The 18,876-nt window shown below is 45.7% G+C and overlaps 1 protein-coding gene across 1 annotated transcript in view; it reads left to right on the forward strand.

Moving 5' to 3' along the window:
- Positions 1 to 18,876, forward strand: part of LOC135907441 (lysosomal alpha-mannosidase-like) — a 99,299-nt gene that overhangs the window by 28,962 nt on the left and 51,461 nt on the right. The window contains exons 6-10 of the mRNA XM_065439124.1: positions 4 to 109; positions 3,946 to 4,049; positions 7,605 to 7,658; positions 15,749 to 15,865; positions 17,615 to 17,821. Of these exons, the coding sequence (XP_065295196.1) occupies positions 4 to 109; positions 3,946 to 4,049; positions 7,605 to 7,658; positions 15,749 to 15,865; positions 17,615 to 17,821 (588 nt within the window). The remainder of the gene's footprint in view (positions 1 to 3; positions 110 to 3,945; positions 4,050 to 7,604; positions 7,659 to 15,748; positions 15,866 to 17,614; positions 17,822 to 18,876) is intronic.

The raw sequence follows: 18,876 nt of genomic DNA on the forward strand, positions 1-18,876 counted from the left end.
CAGATGGGCTTCGACGCAATGTTCTTGGGCCGCGTGCACGTGGCCGACAAGGAGTACCGCCGCAGGCAACGCTCGCTGGAGTTCGTCTGGAACACCGACAGGAGCATCGGTGCGTTCACCCGCAAGCTTCGCCGTCCTGCTGGTCGGCACCAGTCCACGCGTGCTTTGCAAACAGTCAACAGGACACGAAGGCTCGTTATTGGTACATCGCGGCTCTGAGTGGCTTCTCATTGGTTTCAGGAGCCAAAAACGGGGAATAATTATTGCCCGAGACATAACCTGTGCAGGGGGATGCAAATTATGTCGTTTAAACAGTCTTTCCTGCACCATTCGAACGATAAACGGGAAGTCATAGCGTCAGAGCTTGCATACTCCGTATTTTATTTTCACTGCCTAAGGCTGAATGGAGATCTCTACGTAAAGTGGACACATGCTTTGCAAGTTGTAACGCGGATGATTCCTTTAGCTCAGGCCTCCTCAAAAAAGGCATTGAAACTGTTCACTGCTGTATGTGATGAAGCTGACATACGCGAACACAAGCCATGCATTCTTTTTTTCTTCATTCCAACACAAAAAGAAAGAAAACAAAAAAAGGAAAGGGCTCATAAAGCGCAATTCGGACTGTTCTGGTAAATTAACTGAAGAGGTGGGCATTGCATGAGCGAAAAATCGCAGCGTCCAGTTAGGTAATTAAAATATTCACTAATAAATTGTCTAATTCTTCATTTTAGGGCAAATGTTGCAATATCGAGAGTCAAGACAAGCTGAGAAGTAGAGAAGTAATGTCTATATATCTTAAAGCTAACATCACTTTCTAGATATCCACCCTTAAAATGTACTGCGAAATACATTGGCGTTGCAGTTAATATTTTCCCGAAAGACTTCCTCTAGCAGTTCAGGACGATCTTAACTAAAACGCCAACGCCAACTTTGCAGAACTTGCATTCTCTGCGGGTTGAGCATTGGTTGGGACCAGAAGTACATAGATTGTCACGGACAGACGAAGACAGCGTTAATATGTAAGCAGCAAGGATGACGCGAAGGAAGGAAGAGGGGTATTTCTAGCTGCAGGCTGACCTCCTTGTAAATATATAGCGGAAGCAGTAGGGGGAGGGGATTCCACCGTTGGTGTGCCACGGACGTCAGTGCCGCACATAAAGCTGGTGTCAGTCAACGCGGAATCAAATTAGCATTACGATTTTTATGCTGAAACACACAGCGGCCCTGTTTGGCTCAATAACAACGACCAACAGCGCGACAGCCGAGGTACCAGCGAATTCTGTAGAGTGACAATTTGGTGAAAGCTTGATGCCAGCTCTAGCGTGCTGCATGGCCCGAGTAGCCTTTGCGGCATTAAACACCAAACTAGCGTGCACGACAATTTCGACCGTTCTTTTAAAGATAGATAAATAAATAAATAAATAAATAAATAAATAAATAAATAAATAAATAAATAAATAAATAAAAAGGGGTGATAGTGCTTATGTGGTTTCTTCATAGGCTCTTCAACCAGTGTGACACCGATGGGAAGTGTGAGCACTGGCTGTGTCTTGGCTTATGGCTTAGTGAGCGATGCGAATGCAGCTGCATAAGTTCGACTTCTGACAAGTAAGCTGTAACACCTAAATAAATACCCAAATATCTCAGATTAAACCGATATCAATGGTGGGATGCTGACGTTATTGGTACCGGGAGGTTTGGTAAATGCTCAGAAAGAGAAATTTGATTCTAATTTTCTCTACGTGCGGTACGGGAGATGGTACTCCCGTACCGCACGTAGAGAAAATTAGAATCCTAGGGTTACACCTGCAGGCAAACGGCCATAACGGAGAGACGGTGCGAATACTTCGTCGTTCGGTAGATGACACCATCCGACTCTTGCGTCGCATCACGAACAGACGCAATGGTATGCGTGAAGAGTGCGCGATCCGTCTCGTGCAGGCGTACGCGATAAGCCGCATAACGTATGTTGCCCCCTACCTGAGGTGGATCGGGTCCGAAAAAAACAAAGTCGAATGCATGATCCGAAAGGCTTTCAAGAGGGCGGTCGGCGTTCCACTCAACGCGAGCACCGACAAGTTTCTAGAGCTCGGAGTTCACAACTCTCTCAACGAGTTAATCGAGGCGCACGACATTGCGCAATACGAAAGATTATCCAGGTCAAAGGCAGGTCGATGCATCCTCGAGTCGCTCAGCATCGCGTACCACACTCAGCATGGAGAAAAGATGGCGGTTCCCGCCTCTGTTCGCGACCGCCTGATCATCCCGCCGCTTCCCAAGAACATGCACCCGACGCACCACGCCGGGAGACGCAACAAACGAGCAAGCGACCTTGAGAAGAAGTTTGGTAACAGCAACGAGGCGGTGTACGTAGACGCGGCGCGATATGGAGGAGGGAGAAGCGCGCACGCGATAGCGGTTGTAGACCGCTCGGGTAGGTGCCTCGCGAGCGCCACGGTGACCACGGGACACACGGAAGCGGCCGAAGAAGCCGCGATAGCCCTAGCGCTCGTCGCGGTGCCGAACGCTGCGATCGTGATCAGCGACTCGCAGGCGGCAATCCGCGGCTTCGCGCGCGGTCGTGTCTCGCGGGAAGCGGCCCGCATACTCCGAATTTCTGACGACGGGGACTCGTCTTCGCCCTCGCAACCCCAAAATTCTGCGGTCTTCCTCCTCTGGACCCCGGCACACACCGATGTTCCGCTAGCGGGAAACGAGGCGGCCCACGCCACGGCTCGAGGTCTCACACGCCGAGCCGCCGCTGATTATGTGGCCGCCTCCGCCCCCGAGAGCGGGGCATCGGATCTGCCGGATCGGGACACTACAACAGAAACACAGCAACAAGAAACACACTGGGCGTGGGGCGATCGCCTAACCACGTTCAGAGACCTCACCCAACACTACAGACTCGAAAGACGCAAATTCCCGCCACCACACGATAAACTGAACAGGAACGAGGCCGTGACGTTACGCTTGCTCCAGACACACACCTACCCTAGCCCCGCTATCTTACACCACTGCTATCCGCGTTTGTACCCAACAGACGCGTGTAAAACATGCGGACGCAGAGCAACGCTGCGACACATGCTCTGGGAGTGTACCGGCAACAACGGTAATCAAAGCAGCTCCGTTGGCGACGCGTCCATAATCGCGGCTGTTGCCAGAGTAGAAGGCTCGAGCTCCGTTCTTCCCGACGCCGCCCCGGATGCGGGAGCCGCCGGGGACCTTCTCCGTAGGCGTCGCCGCCGCTGGGAGGCGGCTATCAGAAGTTCAGAGCTGGCAGACCAGCTCTGGGCCGTCCGGCAAGCCGAAGATGCCGCTCGAGTCCAAGAACTTCGAGCCGTCACCTGAGGCCACCACATCAAGAACTGCCGGACTATTCTTTACTAAAGTTTCTTCTTCTTCTTTCACTTCCTCTGATGGAAAGTCATCTCTTTCTTTCTTTCTCTCTATCTTTTCTTCTCGCAGAACTCATACGGAGATCACTGAAAGAGCTGGATCAGACTAACACATTTTATTGTTTCCTTTCGATGTCGCGACGAAATGAAGGCCACTTCACGAAGGATTACGTTTAGCGGTGTTTTCCCCGAAAGCGCACGAACTGCTTGCTATAGGATCATGCGCTGTCACGCAGACGCTGTGATTCTTCCTTTCTGTGTTACACAAAGCATAAACATGCAAATCACTGCACATCACAAACCGTGCAGAAGCTGCGAAGAGGAGCACGAAAATCAGCGCCAGTGAAGCCGCTGTAGCTTTGCAGTGTTAGAGTCTACATACAGTTAGCATGCCGCACGACACGCTTGACTCCCCCCCACCCATTTTTGCGGGTTCGGTTGTCGTAAGCAATTACAACGATTGTCTGCTACGTTAGCGGTATTCTTGTGTGCTAAACACTCTATACGGAGTATATGTGAAACAGGCAACACCAAGCGCGCTACGCAGGGAGCAGCGCAGACCTGTTCGCGTCCATCCTGCCCAATGTCTACATGCCACCCAGGGGCTTCTGCTTCGACAAGTACAGCTGCAACACCGACCCGGACGTACTGGTAAGTGAAGTACCTAACATCTCGTCTCTCATAATGTCCGTGCCGCTCGGTCTACGTGCCTAATTCGCATGCATGCGGATATAAACGCGTGGGAGACGTGTGAAACTCTAGTTGAAACGGGTGTGTCCTTATACGTTATACAGGAGACCGAGTTAAATGCACGTACACTTCCTTCGAAGTAGCTAGGTTTCGACAGTTTGAATTGGTCGGCTGGAGCGCCGAAATTAGTCAGCAAACGTAAAATAAGTCGCAATCCAAAATACAACACATCCCAAAGTGGTACACGCAATTAATGACTGAACGCAAGTCATAATTTTCGTTCAAACGTCAAAGTAGTTTTTCGCGTGAGTTCCAATTTTGCTGCGTGTCGAAATAATTTGATCCGCATAATATGGCGTTTTGTTTATTTCGAGCACTTAAAAAGAAAAGAAAAAGAGGCTTCAAAGGTTGCTCGAATCCCGTCACTACACATGAATGTGTACGTGGCGTACATCGTTTGCTAGGGAAAACCGAAGCAATCAATTCAGTAATTACACTAACTACAATAATTACTTCTTAGTTAGAAACCTTACGGCGCATGTTTCTATCGTAAAGTTGAAGGATATTGTCACAAAAGTCTAGTTTCATGTTCCAACGTGTTAAAACGGCTATGTTAACCGGAATAATTGGCCTTCAACTGTTAGCTGAATTGACCTCATTACGCACGTAACACTGCGAATACGCGGGTCTCGGTGCAAACCTCCTGTCACGTGGCAGGGTTGCGAAAAAGGTTAAGCTGGGCCATACGTCTCGATAACGCTGGTCCGTCTCACCTCTGCGGCCGAACATGCATCCTGCCGGGAGTTGCGCACAGCGTCAACCGGAGTAAGGTCGCGGGAAGAGGGAAGTGCGACGGCAGCTTCTTGCTACGCCGCCCAGCTACGTCACAGGAGGGCTGCATAGCAAGCTGCGCTTTGCAGTGCTGCGCGCGTAATCAGGTACGTTCAACAGATAATTTAACGCCGATTAGACCTCGGTTTACATGACCGTTTTGGAATGTTTAAGAACGGACCTTTATGGCGATTCCCTTCAACATTACAATCCAAAAATGTGCCTCAAAGTTGGTAACTAGGAAGTTAATCAATGTAATTAGTTTAATTTGTGAATAGATTGCTTTATTTTTTCTAGCAAATGATGTCCGCCTGGACGCGTAATTAATGTATAGTGGCGTTATTCGAATAACTACTGCGGACTTCTTTCTTTTTTAAGTCTTCGAAGTAAAAAAACAAGAACAAAAAAGAAGACTGCTTCCCAATGAGGCGTAGCTGCATGAGCCTTGTTGGCATGACAGTTTCTACTTTGTTGTGTAGTCCAGGCAGAACGACAGGGTCACAGAAACGCACAGCTGTTTGTCTAATGTGCCTTTCTGTGTCCCTGTCGTTCTGCCTATGATGCAACAAAGTAGAAGATATGTTTTCCGTTGGTGCTGTGTTTTTGTTGACATTACTATTTTCCTCATTAGTGAAAAAGTGTAGCTGGAAACATACTGGTTCTAATTTCTTCATATTCACTCCATTCGACCATAACGTGTGAAGGCCATAACACAGTTGTTGAGATAATAAAATCTGGCCCACGTGGTAGAGAGACAAAAGGAAAAGAAAGACAGGGAGGTTAGCCAGTGTAAATACCGGCTGGCTGCCCTGTGCTGGGCATAGGGGTAAAGGGAATAAAAGAAGAAAGAAGAGAAAAAAGAATCGAGAAAAGATCACACAGTAACGCGATGCTACTCGCTACAAAATTCAAAGGCGGTCTACCAATTCACAGGTCCTTGAAAACTTCAGCAGAGCCCTTAAGGCCTTGAGTTCCGAAACCCGTCTAGATCATTGTCCTAGAACTTTTTCTTCTGTGAAGGGGCGATTGCTTTTCATCCGACTATATAGAAGAAAATAAAAAATAACGCAAACACACACAAGGATTGTCAAAATTGACTCCTTCTTTACGCAGAAAATATTTTGTATTAATCATTAAAATGTCTTTTTGTAGGTGCTCATGCCATGAATTTTTTGTCAGGCAAGATATGTTGAGAATGCGTATACATGGGGATAACACGCCTGGATTTATTTATGTCTCTCAATAACGTTTAGAGATGACCGAGGTCTATGTCTGGTGCGTTTGGCATGAAATGACCCTTGAGAAGGATTCAATATGCTACGTAACCTGTTCTTTTCTTTTATATTACGAAATGCGTATCTCTCTGATTTCAACATAACGTTTCGGCGTATTGTATCGAGCTACGTTCTCAATGCCAGATAATCACCTGGGGCCGAATTCACAAAGCTTTTTGTTCGTACGTGCTATTTTTCATTGGCTGATCGCCTTCGCTGATAATATGTCTTACATCGCTATTAACTGGCATGGTCGCTTTTAGCGTGCGAACGTTTTGTGAATACGGGCCCAGATATGAGTGACCAACCGGTGAATAAGCAGATAAGAGGACGTTAGAAGTGGGCAGCGGCATGATAAATGCAGGAAGTTAAATCGAATTTCAAAGCAATCTGGTTTAAGTAATATGGCGGTAATCGCACTGACATAACAGCGTCAGCGCCCCAAATCTTGGTTTACTTCTGTTCGCACATTTGAGTGACATATAGAGTTCAAATCAAACACCTGAAGGCCCAGTCCACATTCTCCCACACACTGCATGCGGTGGCTCAGTGGCGGCGTTCTCGCGAGGAGAACAAGGCCGCGGTTTCGATTCCTAACTGCGATTTTGATGGGGCGGAGATGCAAAAAAATTTCGCGAACTTCGATTTATGTTACTTTCAGGAAAACCCGCTGGTAAAAGTAAATCTGGAGCGCTCCGCTATCGCGTCACTCATAATCCCCTGTACAGTTTCGAAACGCTTAAATTAATTAACAAATAATTAATAAAGCACCTTTCTTAGGAATGAGTCAATTATGTAATTGTTTAAATAAATAGCTTATCTAGGAAGTATTGATTCATGTATTCTTCAAATGCGTATTTAATTAAGTAGTGATTAGTTAAACAAATAATTAATCAAGTAAGTATCTGGTTGTTTAACGGATCAATTAACCAATTAATTAATTAATTAATTAATTAATTAATTAATTAATTAATTAATTAATTGATCATGTATACAATAATTTATTCTAATTGATTATTTGATTAATTACTTATTTACCCATTCAATCAATCGAATATGTAACGTACCGAGGACTAACATTGAGGTCTGAGTGTTGGTAAGCAGAGATAAAAAAACGATAATAAATATCTACCTGACACTGCTGCGCGATAAAAATGTGGACATGTGGGCGTTATTTATATATTCCTGAAACTGTGAGATGCTGTGTGCGCCTCATTCTTGGTGCATGATGTACTCTGAACCACAAGACCATGCATCTTCACTTGAAGAGCATTTTCTTTTCCTTTTAAAGAATGCATAATGTGAGTATCTGTCATCAGTTTTCTGTGCGTTCGCATTCGTGCATGCGGCCTCACCTCTAAAGCCGTGGCAGTTATTGTGGCACAATCATCCTCTGGCTTTTTTTTTTCAGGCCTACAATGCAAGGACGCGGGCTCGACAGTTCATTGACACCGTCAGGGAATACGTGAGTATTAGAAAAGTGCCTCGCTGAGCTTAAAGCCGTTCCACCCTTTCCTGCCACATTTTCTCGCTAAAAAACAGTTTTGTCGCAGTGTTTTGTTGTAGAAACTATTTAGTGGTCTCCTTTAACACTGAAACTCTCGAAATCTCGAAAAACCGAGCGTCCTAAAATATCGTATGAACGCGGCAGTTTCATTATTCCAGATGAATCAGGGAATGCTTGTGAAATTCTTTTTCCCAAACAACGCAGGCAGCTTTGCGCGATCTATATGATTTATGCGTGTTTCCAAAATTATTATTCCTTGTCTTTTTTTTTTTTGCAGCGGCACACGCACCCACAGAAAATAAGAAAAAAAAAGCAATAACTGCGCGTCCTCACTCCTTGTTTATCTGCAGTTCTTCCGCTCTCTCTTCTCCTTATGCACGATGATTAAATGGGCGGTGTGGTAAGGATCGAGTCCCACTCGTGCCCCAAAAGCGAAGCACCATCTTTTTCTCGACTTACGTAGCTCGCGCTTCGCCGCCCGTTTTTCATCACTTCCACGGTACGCGCAAGTCGTATTCGATTAAAAGGCGAAATCAAAAAGAAGATTGGTGTTTACAAGCGTATCCACGAATATAATAATCTTGCTCCTATAGAATCGCGCACGATAACTGTGCGCCTTCGTTCCACTTCTATGAACACAATATCGACGAGACTTGCGCTGAATGTACATCGAACTTTTCTGTCCACATTACAGACAGGAAAGGACGTGTTGTTTTCGCGGAATGGTGTCTGCTTCCCCAGAATCCCTAGATCAAGCGAGCATATATTAGGTCCTACGCCGTCCTATTCAAAGCAACGCCAAGCTTTCAATTAAAGTTTTGTATTCTTTCAGGACAGCGGTTTAATTAACAAGTTCTGGCCTATACAACAATACCATCACCTTTGTCTAACCTGCACATGCCATGGATATATATATGTATATATATATGAATGCAGTAGCCAGAAATGTTGTTCGAGGGGGGGGGGGGGGCGCTCGGTTTCCTCGGCTTCCTCCTTGCAGAATTTGTCGAGGGATCAATACATAAATAACAACTGCATTTCCATTGCCAAAGATGCTGCAAACGAATTCTTGGACGCTACGCAATGTCAAGAGAAGTAAAATATGTATTTTTTCATAAAAGAATATACTCGCATGTCCCAAAAATTGTGCCCCAAATAACTGACATCAAGGCTTCCGTGCTTTTTTTCTATTTAATAAGTGCAGAAAATATCACAGGGACTTTAGAACTACATCAGTTCGAAACCGGCAAAGCAGCGCATGCCGCTGATATGAAAAATGTAAAGTCGTGAAATGAACAAGTTCAGGACAAATGTTTTAACGAAGCTTTGTCAGTCAAGAACCTTGTTTACATTTTTGTACAGATGCAACGACCAGGAAAAAATCTCAATGACGCTGCCATTTGTTCCAATGTATTGCGCAGGAGCAGCTGTCACCGGTCGTGTATTGCAACTGCAACGAAATTATAGTCGCAACGGAGAGCACATATAGAAAGCAGGAGTTCTGCAAAATATACGAGCGCGAGTCAAATGAAAGTGAGCCAAAGCGAATATATGACAAACGGAGTACTTTATTTAAAAGAAGTCTCCATGAGCGTTTAGACATTTGTCTCACTGACTAAGGAGTCGCGTGATACCCGTCTCGTAAAACTCCTTGGGTTGCTGCTTCGAAAATTGTGTAACTGACTCTTTCACGTCATCGTCCGACATAATCTGCTTCCCCTGAGCTGTTTTTTCAATTGCCCCAAAATGAGGAAGTCGCAAGGCGACAGGTCTGGGCTGTATGGCGGATGTTTCAGTGTTTCCCACTTGAACTTTGCCAGTTTAGTGTTAACGGCATCAACGACGTGGGGACGGGCGTGGTCGTGGAACAAGATGACCCAATTCTACGTAGTTTTCTACGCAGTTTGTTCTTGATTGCGACACGCAGCCGATCCGGCGTTTCACAATACCGGAAACGATTGATAGTCTCTCCAGGTTTAGCAAATTCTGTCAGTAATGGCCCCTGACGATGGAAAAGAAAAGTCAACACTACCTTTCCGGCGGAAATGACGGCCTTTGCTTTCTCTGGGGGTGGTGAATTCGAATGTTTCCACTGTAAGCTTTGCCGTCGTGTTTCAGGTTCGTAGTAGTGCCAGCATGATTCATCCCCGGTCACAACTGCAAAGAAAAAGTCGTCACCCTCATTGTGATACCGGATCAGATGAGTCAAGGCAGCGCCGAACTTCACCGTTTTGTGGCGGTGGTTCAAAACCTTTGGCATCCATTGCGCGCACAAGAGCCGATAACCGAGATGTTAACGAATTATGGTGGGAACCGAACCATGACTGATGTTCACACGCTCTGCCAGTTCATCGGTGCTTATCCTCCGTTCTTGTATAATCAGCTCAGCAACCTTATTTGCAATTGCGTTGGGGGTGATTACACGGTGGCTTTGGCCCGGTCGTGGATCGTCTTTGCAAATTTCACGTCATTCTTTGAAACGTTTCCTCGAATGAATTACAGTGGCCAATGAAATGCAATGTTCAACGCACACGGCAGCCATATGACGACTAATTTCTTTTTGGGAAACTCCTTCAGCTGTCAAAAACCTCACGACACCAGGCTGTTTACCCCCCGCTCTCACTTACACATACAGCGTGCGTCGCGCGGTCACAATGTTATCGTCCTTGGACTTTATACGGAACATGATGGCGACGGCTGGAATGCGCCCCGAGTGTCCAGATAATTGCTATCGCAATAATATAAGAGTATCCGGCAACTGAAGCGTCCCGTGGCTTTCCGCATAATAAGTAACAAAATCGAACTTTCACCATGCGACAATTCGAAGAAGACCTTGTTGCGGCGTATACGCCGCAACAAGGTCTTCTTCTTTTGTGGAACGGGGACACCGAAATGAAGAAACGCAAAGGAAAGCATGTTGGCTACAATCGAATGCCTACTTTGGACACCTAATGTGGCTACCGAAGGAATATCGAAGAAAACGTGAGACGCTTGGTCCACAGGGAACCATACGCACACTGCTCGGCATCCTACACCGGCGAGACAAGACTTTCCGGACCGGTTGCACTCAATCGAACGCGTTAGAATACGTCGACTCCCGCGACGTGATGGCGGCTAGTGACCATTGTTTCTTTTTCTCGTCTGCTAGCCAGAAGGCGTCCATAACTCTGCCATGCGAAAATCCGCTCGGCCAGACAAAAACGAACGCGCGCCCCAGTGCGCTGCGCGGTGGTCGGGGCAACACGAGAAGGACGCATGCGCTCTGGCTGACTCTGGGAGCCCGCGGGTAGCGAGAACAAGAAAATTGAAGAGGCTGAACGTGTGCTCGCGAATTAAAGTCAAAGTAGAAAAATAAACAAGGACGTAGTTACCTTTGATGGCTTCAGTGTCTAAGCATGGATGCTATGGCGAAGGCGCAAAAAATGTTTATATTTTTTTCTGTGACATGACGGCACAGATGGACCACCACAACGCTTTGCCTCATCAGACCTCGCTGCGTGCTTTGTCAACTTGTCTGATAGTGTGTTGATTTGGCTTGTCTCGTTGTATGGTCTGATGTACGACTTTAGAAAAGTCAATGCACCTTTGGCGTCAGATGTTTATAACAACTTTAAATCCACAAAGTTCCGGAATTGAAAATCTAAAGCACGACTTTGGAAATGTCAATGCACATTTCGCATCGAAAGTTTGAGAACTTTATACCCATAAAGTTTCGGAATTGAAATCCTTGCGCTCTATAGATTCCGCGGCCTCCGCGAGATGCCGCGACGAGCCCACTCGCCATGAAGACGCCCATGAAACTGTGCTCAGGATGGTGCTCCTTGAGTTATGTGACTGCCGTTGCATGGGCGTTGCTGCGAAATCGAGCCCGAGTTGGCAATGTACGCGCTGAAATCTACGCGCTGAAAAAGGACATTCTAGACAAAATCGAGAATGATATTCGGTGCCGGGGGGTTGGTTTTGGTCGGTTGTGCATGGACAGCACGAAAAAATTTCGGGGGGGAGGGCTGAAGCTTCGTAAGCCCCCCCCCCCGAATATACATACACACACAAACACACACAAACACACACACACACACACACACACACACACACACACACATATATATATATATATATATATATATATATATATATATATATATATATATATATATATATATATCAGGCACGTACCCAAGGGGGGGCCTGGGCCCCCCCTCCCCGCCACCACTTCTCACACACATCCCTAAGCGCCGCCAAATCAATGTTGAAACTAGACAGCTATTCGGCGGTCAACATATTGCTGCCTTTTTCACTCCTTTTGGATGGTGGTAATTATCGGCATCTTTTGAGGTGTGATGGCCAGTGTCCTCATCGATTCGGTGCTCACGCTATTAACTCGAGATGCATTCAGTTGTCACTATCTTTTCGACGGTCACGCGCTTCGCTGTTGCTTCGTTAGTGCAACCTTCTTCGTTTAGGCTCATCCAGGGACCTAGAGAGGGATTCGATTCCTGGTCAGCTCGTCTTTATGCACGTGGAACGAGTTTCGGCCAGAGAAAACGCCAATTGCATGGGTTTACCTTTTCCTTTTGCTTCATTATTTCTTCGAGTAACGGCTCGCCGCGACGCTGATAGATTCTCGGAACCATATACCCGCGATATGGATTAGGTAAGGTGAAAAATAAAATAATGCGAAACAGCGTCCATCATCAAACCCTGCAATAACCGTTACATCCATAAGCAACATGAATGTCATCCGTTACCTCATCTGGCTTTTGCCTAATTGTAAAGCACTTTTCGTGCGAAATTGCTAACTGGAAACAAGTGTCGCAAGGCGTTGAGAAATTAAGTTATCTACTAAGGAATCCATTGTCGGCAACCGAGGCAACAGCCAAACAGAAAGAAAAAGCGAAAGTTAACAAATGCTATCGTTGTTTATGAAAATATTTATAGATCAACGTCTCTTTATTTAAAGAGGAAGTAGAGAAAACACCGCCGGAAGTGGAGAACAATTCCGTGTGTCTTGAATGACGCTTCTACAGTTATCAGTCGAGCCGCCTGACGTAGCCACTTCTCTGCTGTGCTTATGTAAGTGGCTTTCTAAGCTTCCGCGGTGGGCGCAGTATGTCTAGAATTGCAGCGTCCTGCGTCCTAAGAGATTGTACTGGACTGGCAGCCACGCATCGGTACTTAACTTCCCAAATAACAATACGAGTCGTTTGCGGCACTTAACTTGGTAGAGCATAAACGAGGGACCCAAAAGAACTGTGGCGGTTACACAAATACAGGTTTCTCTATAGTTCTCCCAGAGCTAATTAAAAAAACTTTACTATGGTATGGTATGGTAAAACTTTATTAATTAAAGTCCTGCAGATCGTGAGTCTTCACGAAGCGGGCCGCTCCCACGTGGGAACCGGAAGGCCGAGCCTCTCGGCCGCATCGTGGGCCTGCTGGACAGCCCAGAGTTGGTCAGCCAGAAGAGGGCTGCGGAGAACCGCCTCCCATCTGGCCGAGCTGTTAGCGATGATAGAGCGTGACCGAGCACACCGCCAGAGCATATGGTCTAACGTGGCTATATCTCCACAATCGTGGCAGGTAGCGTTGGTGTAAGTATGAGGATAGATTTTATTTAAGAGCGATGGATTCGGATAGGTATTCGTTTGTAGTAGACGGAGCGTTAATGCTTGAGCTCTATTGAGGCGCGGATGAGGAACAAAGTAGGTTCTACGGCTGAGATAGTAGTGTTTAGTTATCTCGTTGTAGGTGGAGGGCGTGTCCCTGTTCTCTAGTGAGTCGGCTTCCGATTGGTCGAGGGTAGCGCGGTGGGCAAGTTCACGCGCAGACCCGTGAGCCGACTCATTGAGGTTGGGAGGAGCACCCTTTATCTGACCCTGATGTGCCGGAAACCAATAAATGAAGTGGTGCGTGATTGCCTTGCCCCCAAGAAGTCTGAGGGCCTGTTTGGAAATGGTGCCTTTTTCAAATGCTCTGACTGCAGATCTTGAATCACTATAGATGGCATCCCGTGAGCTATCTAGCAGGGCTAGTGCAATAGCCATTTGTTCAGCTATTTCGGAGTCCCTCGTCCGAACCGAGGCAGCATTGGTGATTCCTTGGCGACCATCAACAGTGACGATGGTGAACGCCTGACGTCCCTTACAAGAAGCGGCATCCACAAAGCTGACCTGTCGCTGATCATTGTGTATTTGCCTAAGGAGGTTGGCCGCCCTTGCCCTCCTTCTACCGCGATTATGATCGGTTTGATTTACTATAGTCGGATACAAATTAAGTCTGCAGTGAAGCCCCGCCCACGCCCCCATAACCACCAGCCACTGTTCCTCCGGGAGGCTGAAAATAGTTCGTACTTCAAACTTTTTCTGTTACCCAAATAAGGCGGTAACCACAAAAGTAAAATTATTAGCGCGTAATTTTATACCTTTTTCCTCGCCTGTTATGTGGAATGGGAAAACGCTAATTATTTATTGAATTGAAATAACATGCTTGCTTTGCTGCAACTGTTTATTGTCAAGTTTCACTTTAGTTGGCAGTGAAGTTTCATGAGTAAAACGGGTTCAGCAGTGAAAACGGCACCGCAGACTTTTGAAGAGTGAAATTCTCAGACACCATACACTTTGTCCATGTCTGTTGCACACCTCATTGCTTCCGTCGATGAAAAGATTATTCAAGAACAGCAGGCGCTCCGGAGGTGTCAAGTAGGACGTCATTTTGAAAAGGACGCACGACCACGATTTTGTTTGCTTCTGTGACTGGCTGGTGAAGTTGCACAACCCCACACGATTTGTGTGCCTTCGTTGCCAAGTGCTCTTTTTTTAGGTTGTATTCTACTAAAGTAATCTTTATTTTACATTTTGGCTTCTTTACTTGTTCTTGGCAGTGTTCTTCCTGCGCTTCTTTCCTGCGCAAGTCCATTTGACGTAATTCCTTGTTTGCCAAATAAAGGAGAGGTGTATCGCACAGGCGTATATACCTGCAACATACACATTATTTCATTTCTCTTTTGTGGGTTTACGCGTTTTTATGGCGAATGGTGGACGTTCACATTTGTACTATTACAGTACACCCCCCTCATCTGCATAGAGGTTACCTTGGGTTGGGCCGCTCCGAAAAAAAAATCCTGCGTACGTGCCTGATATATATATATATATATATATATATATATATATATATATATATATATATATATATATATATATATATGTATATATATATATATATATATATATATATATATATATATATATATATGTATATATATATGGCACGTACGCAGGATTTTTTTTCCGGAGGGGCCCAACCCAAGGTAACTTCTATGCAGATGAGGGGGGTGTACTGTAATAGTACAAATGTGAACGTCCACCATTCGCCATAAAAACGCGTAAACCCACAAAAGAGAAATGAAATATATATATATATATATATATATATATATATATATATATGCATGCTCATCCTTCTGTATTTCTTTTTTCATTATATGGTAGATAGATTTTGGTGGCGCCTTTAGTTGGCGCCGGCTACTCCTTTTCCCATAGAAATTTAAAAAATAATCATTACTGCGTTAAAACTACAAGTCAACTCCAAAGCATAATAACACAAGGTTCAGTCTCATAAGTACACTAGTTCCACACTAAAAGTGAAAGTCAACACAACATCATAAAAACATAAAGTCCAGTCACACAAGTATACTAATGCCGCACTAAAACTGAAAGTCAACTCAGAAACACCGCAACAGAAAGTCCAGTCACATAGGTGCACTAAAGTAAACACAAGGTCCGCTCACTTAACTGCACTAAAATCAGGGCACGGGCAAGAAAGCGCGGATTAGATTCAAATGAAGGTGCACACTGCTCTTGCCGTCCTCTTCTCCCCAGGGCCTTCCTGTTCCAGCGATGCCCTTATCTGTGCAGAGTAGCATGTCGGTGCCTACACATACACCAGTAAAATTCTCTGCATTTCATCAGAGGGCTGTTTCTCTCTCTCTCCGAGATCTCCCCGCAGCGAAAGGTGGGAAACCCTGCGGAGCCACCCTTTTGTCTGCGCAGGCCAAGTACTACGAAACACGCAACGTGATGGTGACCATGGGAGGTGATCTGGCGTACACTAAAGCGGAGTCCTGGTTCGACAACATCGACCGCCTTATTTCGGCCGTCAACAGAGAGGTGAGCGGATAGTTCCTGCGAACGCGCCGGGCTGCTGTTTATCCTCGCTCCTTAGTATAAACACCGTAAGTGGCCTGAAGAAGAGCAGCGCGAGGACAAATAAGAACGGTCTTCAATAAATAAGCGGCAACAACTTGTCGCGCTTCCGGCTGGGAAACACGGAACTTGTTCCGAAGGCTGCAAGCCAAGTGAACAATGCGGTGTGTTCCTAAGAAGCAAGAACATCTTACATTGGTCGCTAGGTGTGTATAGACTAGACCATATAGATAAAACGGCGCAGATGATTAGCAGAAGGAAGCGGCGGTATTCATGAAGGCTGAGGCATGGCTTGGCTGAGGCTGTCCACCTGAGGTGCTCCGTCAGTTTGGTTTCGTTTGGCCTTAAACGATATGGAGGCTCAATCCACTACGAGAGATTGGCCAAGAAACGGGCGGTAGCAGGGACGAAATGAAAAATAATTTATGTAAAATAAAAGAGAACCTTTTAAAGAGCTAATAATAAAACAATAATAAATTACCATAACGAAGAAACGCGATGTTTTGAATCATGCTGTTGGCACTTTAAATATTAAAGATTTTAATAATAACGCTATTTCTCGATGAAGACAATATGTGTCCGGCTTCACCTTCGTCTGCCTCCGTTGAATAAATCTGGTGGCAGCGCTTTTGTGCGCCCTGTTCCATGGCATGCCCCGTCTGACTCAGTACTGTGCGTACTTTTCTGTCGCTAATAGATGGCGACGCACGTAAGCAGACTGGTAATGTCACTGTTTCGCACTTCGCGCGAAAGTGCCATCCTTTATTTTTATATAGTTTTTTTTCGCCAGTGCACTTTAAATTAGTATTCATTTAGTGCTACAGGAAAACACGCCTGTGGTGATATTATAATCAATGACGCAACAGAAGTTACTTCATCGCAACGAAGCGACGATGATTGCGAAGAAATGAGATACGTGGTAGGGCCCGTCAAGAGGATGCAAAGCTACTCTAAAGCAGCAGGATGTCTTAAGCAAATGAATAGTATCGTTGCATTCTGAGTTGAAAATGTGGTCATGTGGGACACGTCACGAAGCTTTCGTTTTTTCGTAGCAACTTCCAGTGATAGAGCGCTCGACAATAGCCCTTGCCTCATACTATGGGTGCTGTTAGAAACACCAGGAGCATTAGGCTTGTAATATTACCCTGAAATCTTGCCCTTTCATATAAGCAAGTGATTTGTCGAGCGCAGAAAGCCACTCACTGTTTGTGCTAAAACGTTTTTGCGAAAATTGCCCCTAAGCAGCTTTTTATGTTGGTGACGTGAGGCGTGCTGAAACGTTTGTTCTGTACAGCAAAATTCATAAATAAAAAGGTTAGCTTATGAGCTGACAGGTTAATGTCACGGAATAAACTAAGTACGCGTTAAGTTTCACCTAAAAGTGAGAGCCGTCGAGGGTTTTGTGTCTCAGTGCAAAGTATGTGTTTCCGTAGAAAGTTTTAACAGCACAAACAATGAATTTAGTACGTTCGGACGCGGACGCACTTCTGGTGCCGAATAGTGTTTTGGGACATCGTAATCAATCAATCAATCAATCAATCAATCAATCAATCAATCAATCAATCAATCAATCAATCAATCAATCAATCAATCGATCGATCGATCGATCAATCAATCAATCAATCAATCAATCAATCAATCAATCAATCAATCAATCAATCAATCAATCAATCAATCAATCAATCAATCAATCAATCAATCAATCAATCGCAGGCCTCAAGTTCGGGCGTAAGGCTGCAGGTGTTCTACTCGAGTCCCTCGTGCTACCTGAGGGCACTGCACGCGGCCAACCGGTCGTGGCCCGCGCACACGCGCGACTTCCTGCCGTACGCTGACCGGCCGCACGTCTACTGGACGGGCTTCTACGCCAGCCGGCCCGGCCTCAAGCGCTACGCCCGGCATGCCAACGGATTCCTGCAGGTCACTCCCGCCTGTCGTGCCACGCTGTCTGGCGCATTATGCTGCGTGCTGCTGCAGGGTGGTGGAGAAGCCTCGTGGTCTCGCAATTGTTCGCCACAAAAGTACCTTTCTTGCCTGCATGCACCGTATAGCCGGCAATGCTAAACATTATCGAACTCAGTGCTGCTTACTGATCTCTAGCCGAATCATTCGACGTTCGAGGTGAAGGAACTTTTCATATCCTCGTCTCTCGGCCGACCTCTTGGCCTATTTACATAGACCGTTTATAAGATCTCGGGTTTCAGTGATCCGTTTATGTCAATCGTGTGCTATTAAAAATTTAAATACACGCTTTCGTAGTAAATTTAACTAGCGCAGTAGAGAGAGCGATAATGAACAGAAAGTGCAAAGAAGTCAAGGATGTCCGCTTTGCTACCCTGCACTCGGCAACGGGAATGATGGGATAGAAAGAGATAGTCAAGTGATTGGAAAATAGGGGCGCTGCGCGCGCGCATGATGGAAGGGAAACCTTCTATGAGTAACTACCTAAGAGGAAAGAACGAAATCAGGAAATAAATAATTTATGATAACTGAAAGGGAAGCTCTTTACTTTTCGAAGCGAGATCAGGATGCCTTAGAACGCATAGTTATAAAGCGAGGTACACCGAAGAAAAAAAGCACGATCTTGTCGCGGTAAAGCTAGGGAAACGATGCAGCATGTTTTATTATAATGTGAAGATATCTGCCCAGTGGTCGGTTTAGGCTCCTGTGGTCTTCATGAAGCCTTTGGGCTAGGGTATTTAGGGAAAGCAGAGGCAAAGTAAACGTGCCCGCAGAAGAGATTAGTAAAAGCGGATTGGAAGTTTGGTGGTCGAAAAATATGGAGACCACAAACAACCTGAGGCGTACAAAAACAAAGTTCTCAATAGTTATTCAGAAAGTTTGATGCTGGGAATTCTTTGTCTGTGCGTTCTTCCTTAATATAGGTAGGATATTAATCAAAATAAGAACAAGAACTTGGTGGCGCAACCCACCGCCCCGTTTCAAAGAAGACGCTCATAGCGTCCGTCCGTCCG

Source organism: Dermacentor albipictus, chromosome 1, assembly GCF_038994185.2.
Source record: "Dermacentor albipictus isolate Rhodes 1998 colony chromosome 1, USDA_Dalb.pri_finalv2, whole genome shotgun sequence".
NCBI lineage: Eukaryota > Metazoa > Arthropoda > Arachnida > Ixodida > Ixodidae > Dermacentor > Dermacentor albipictus.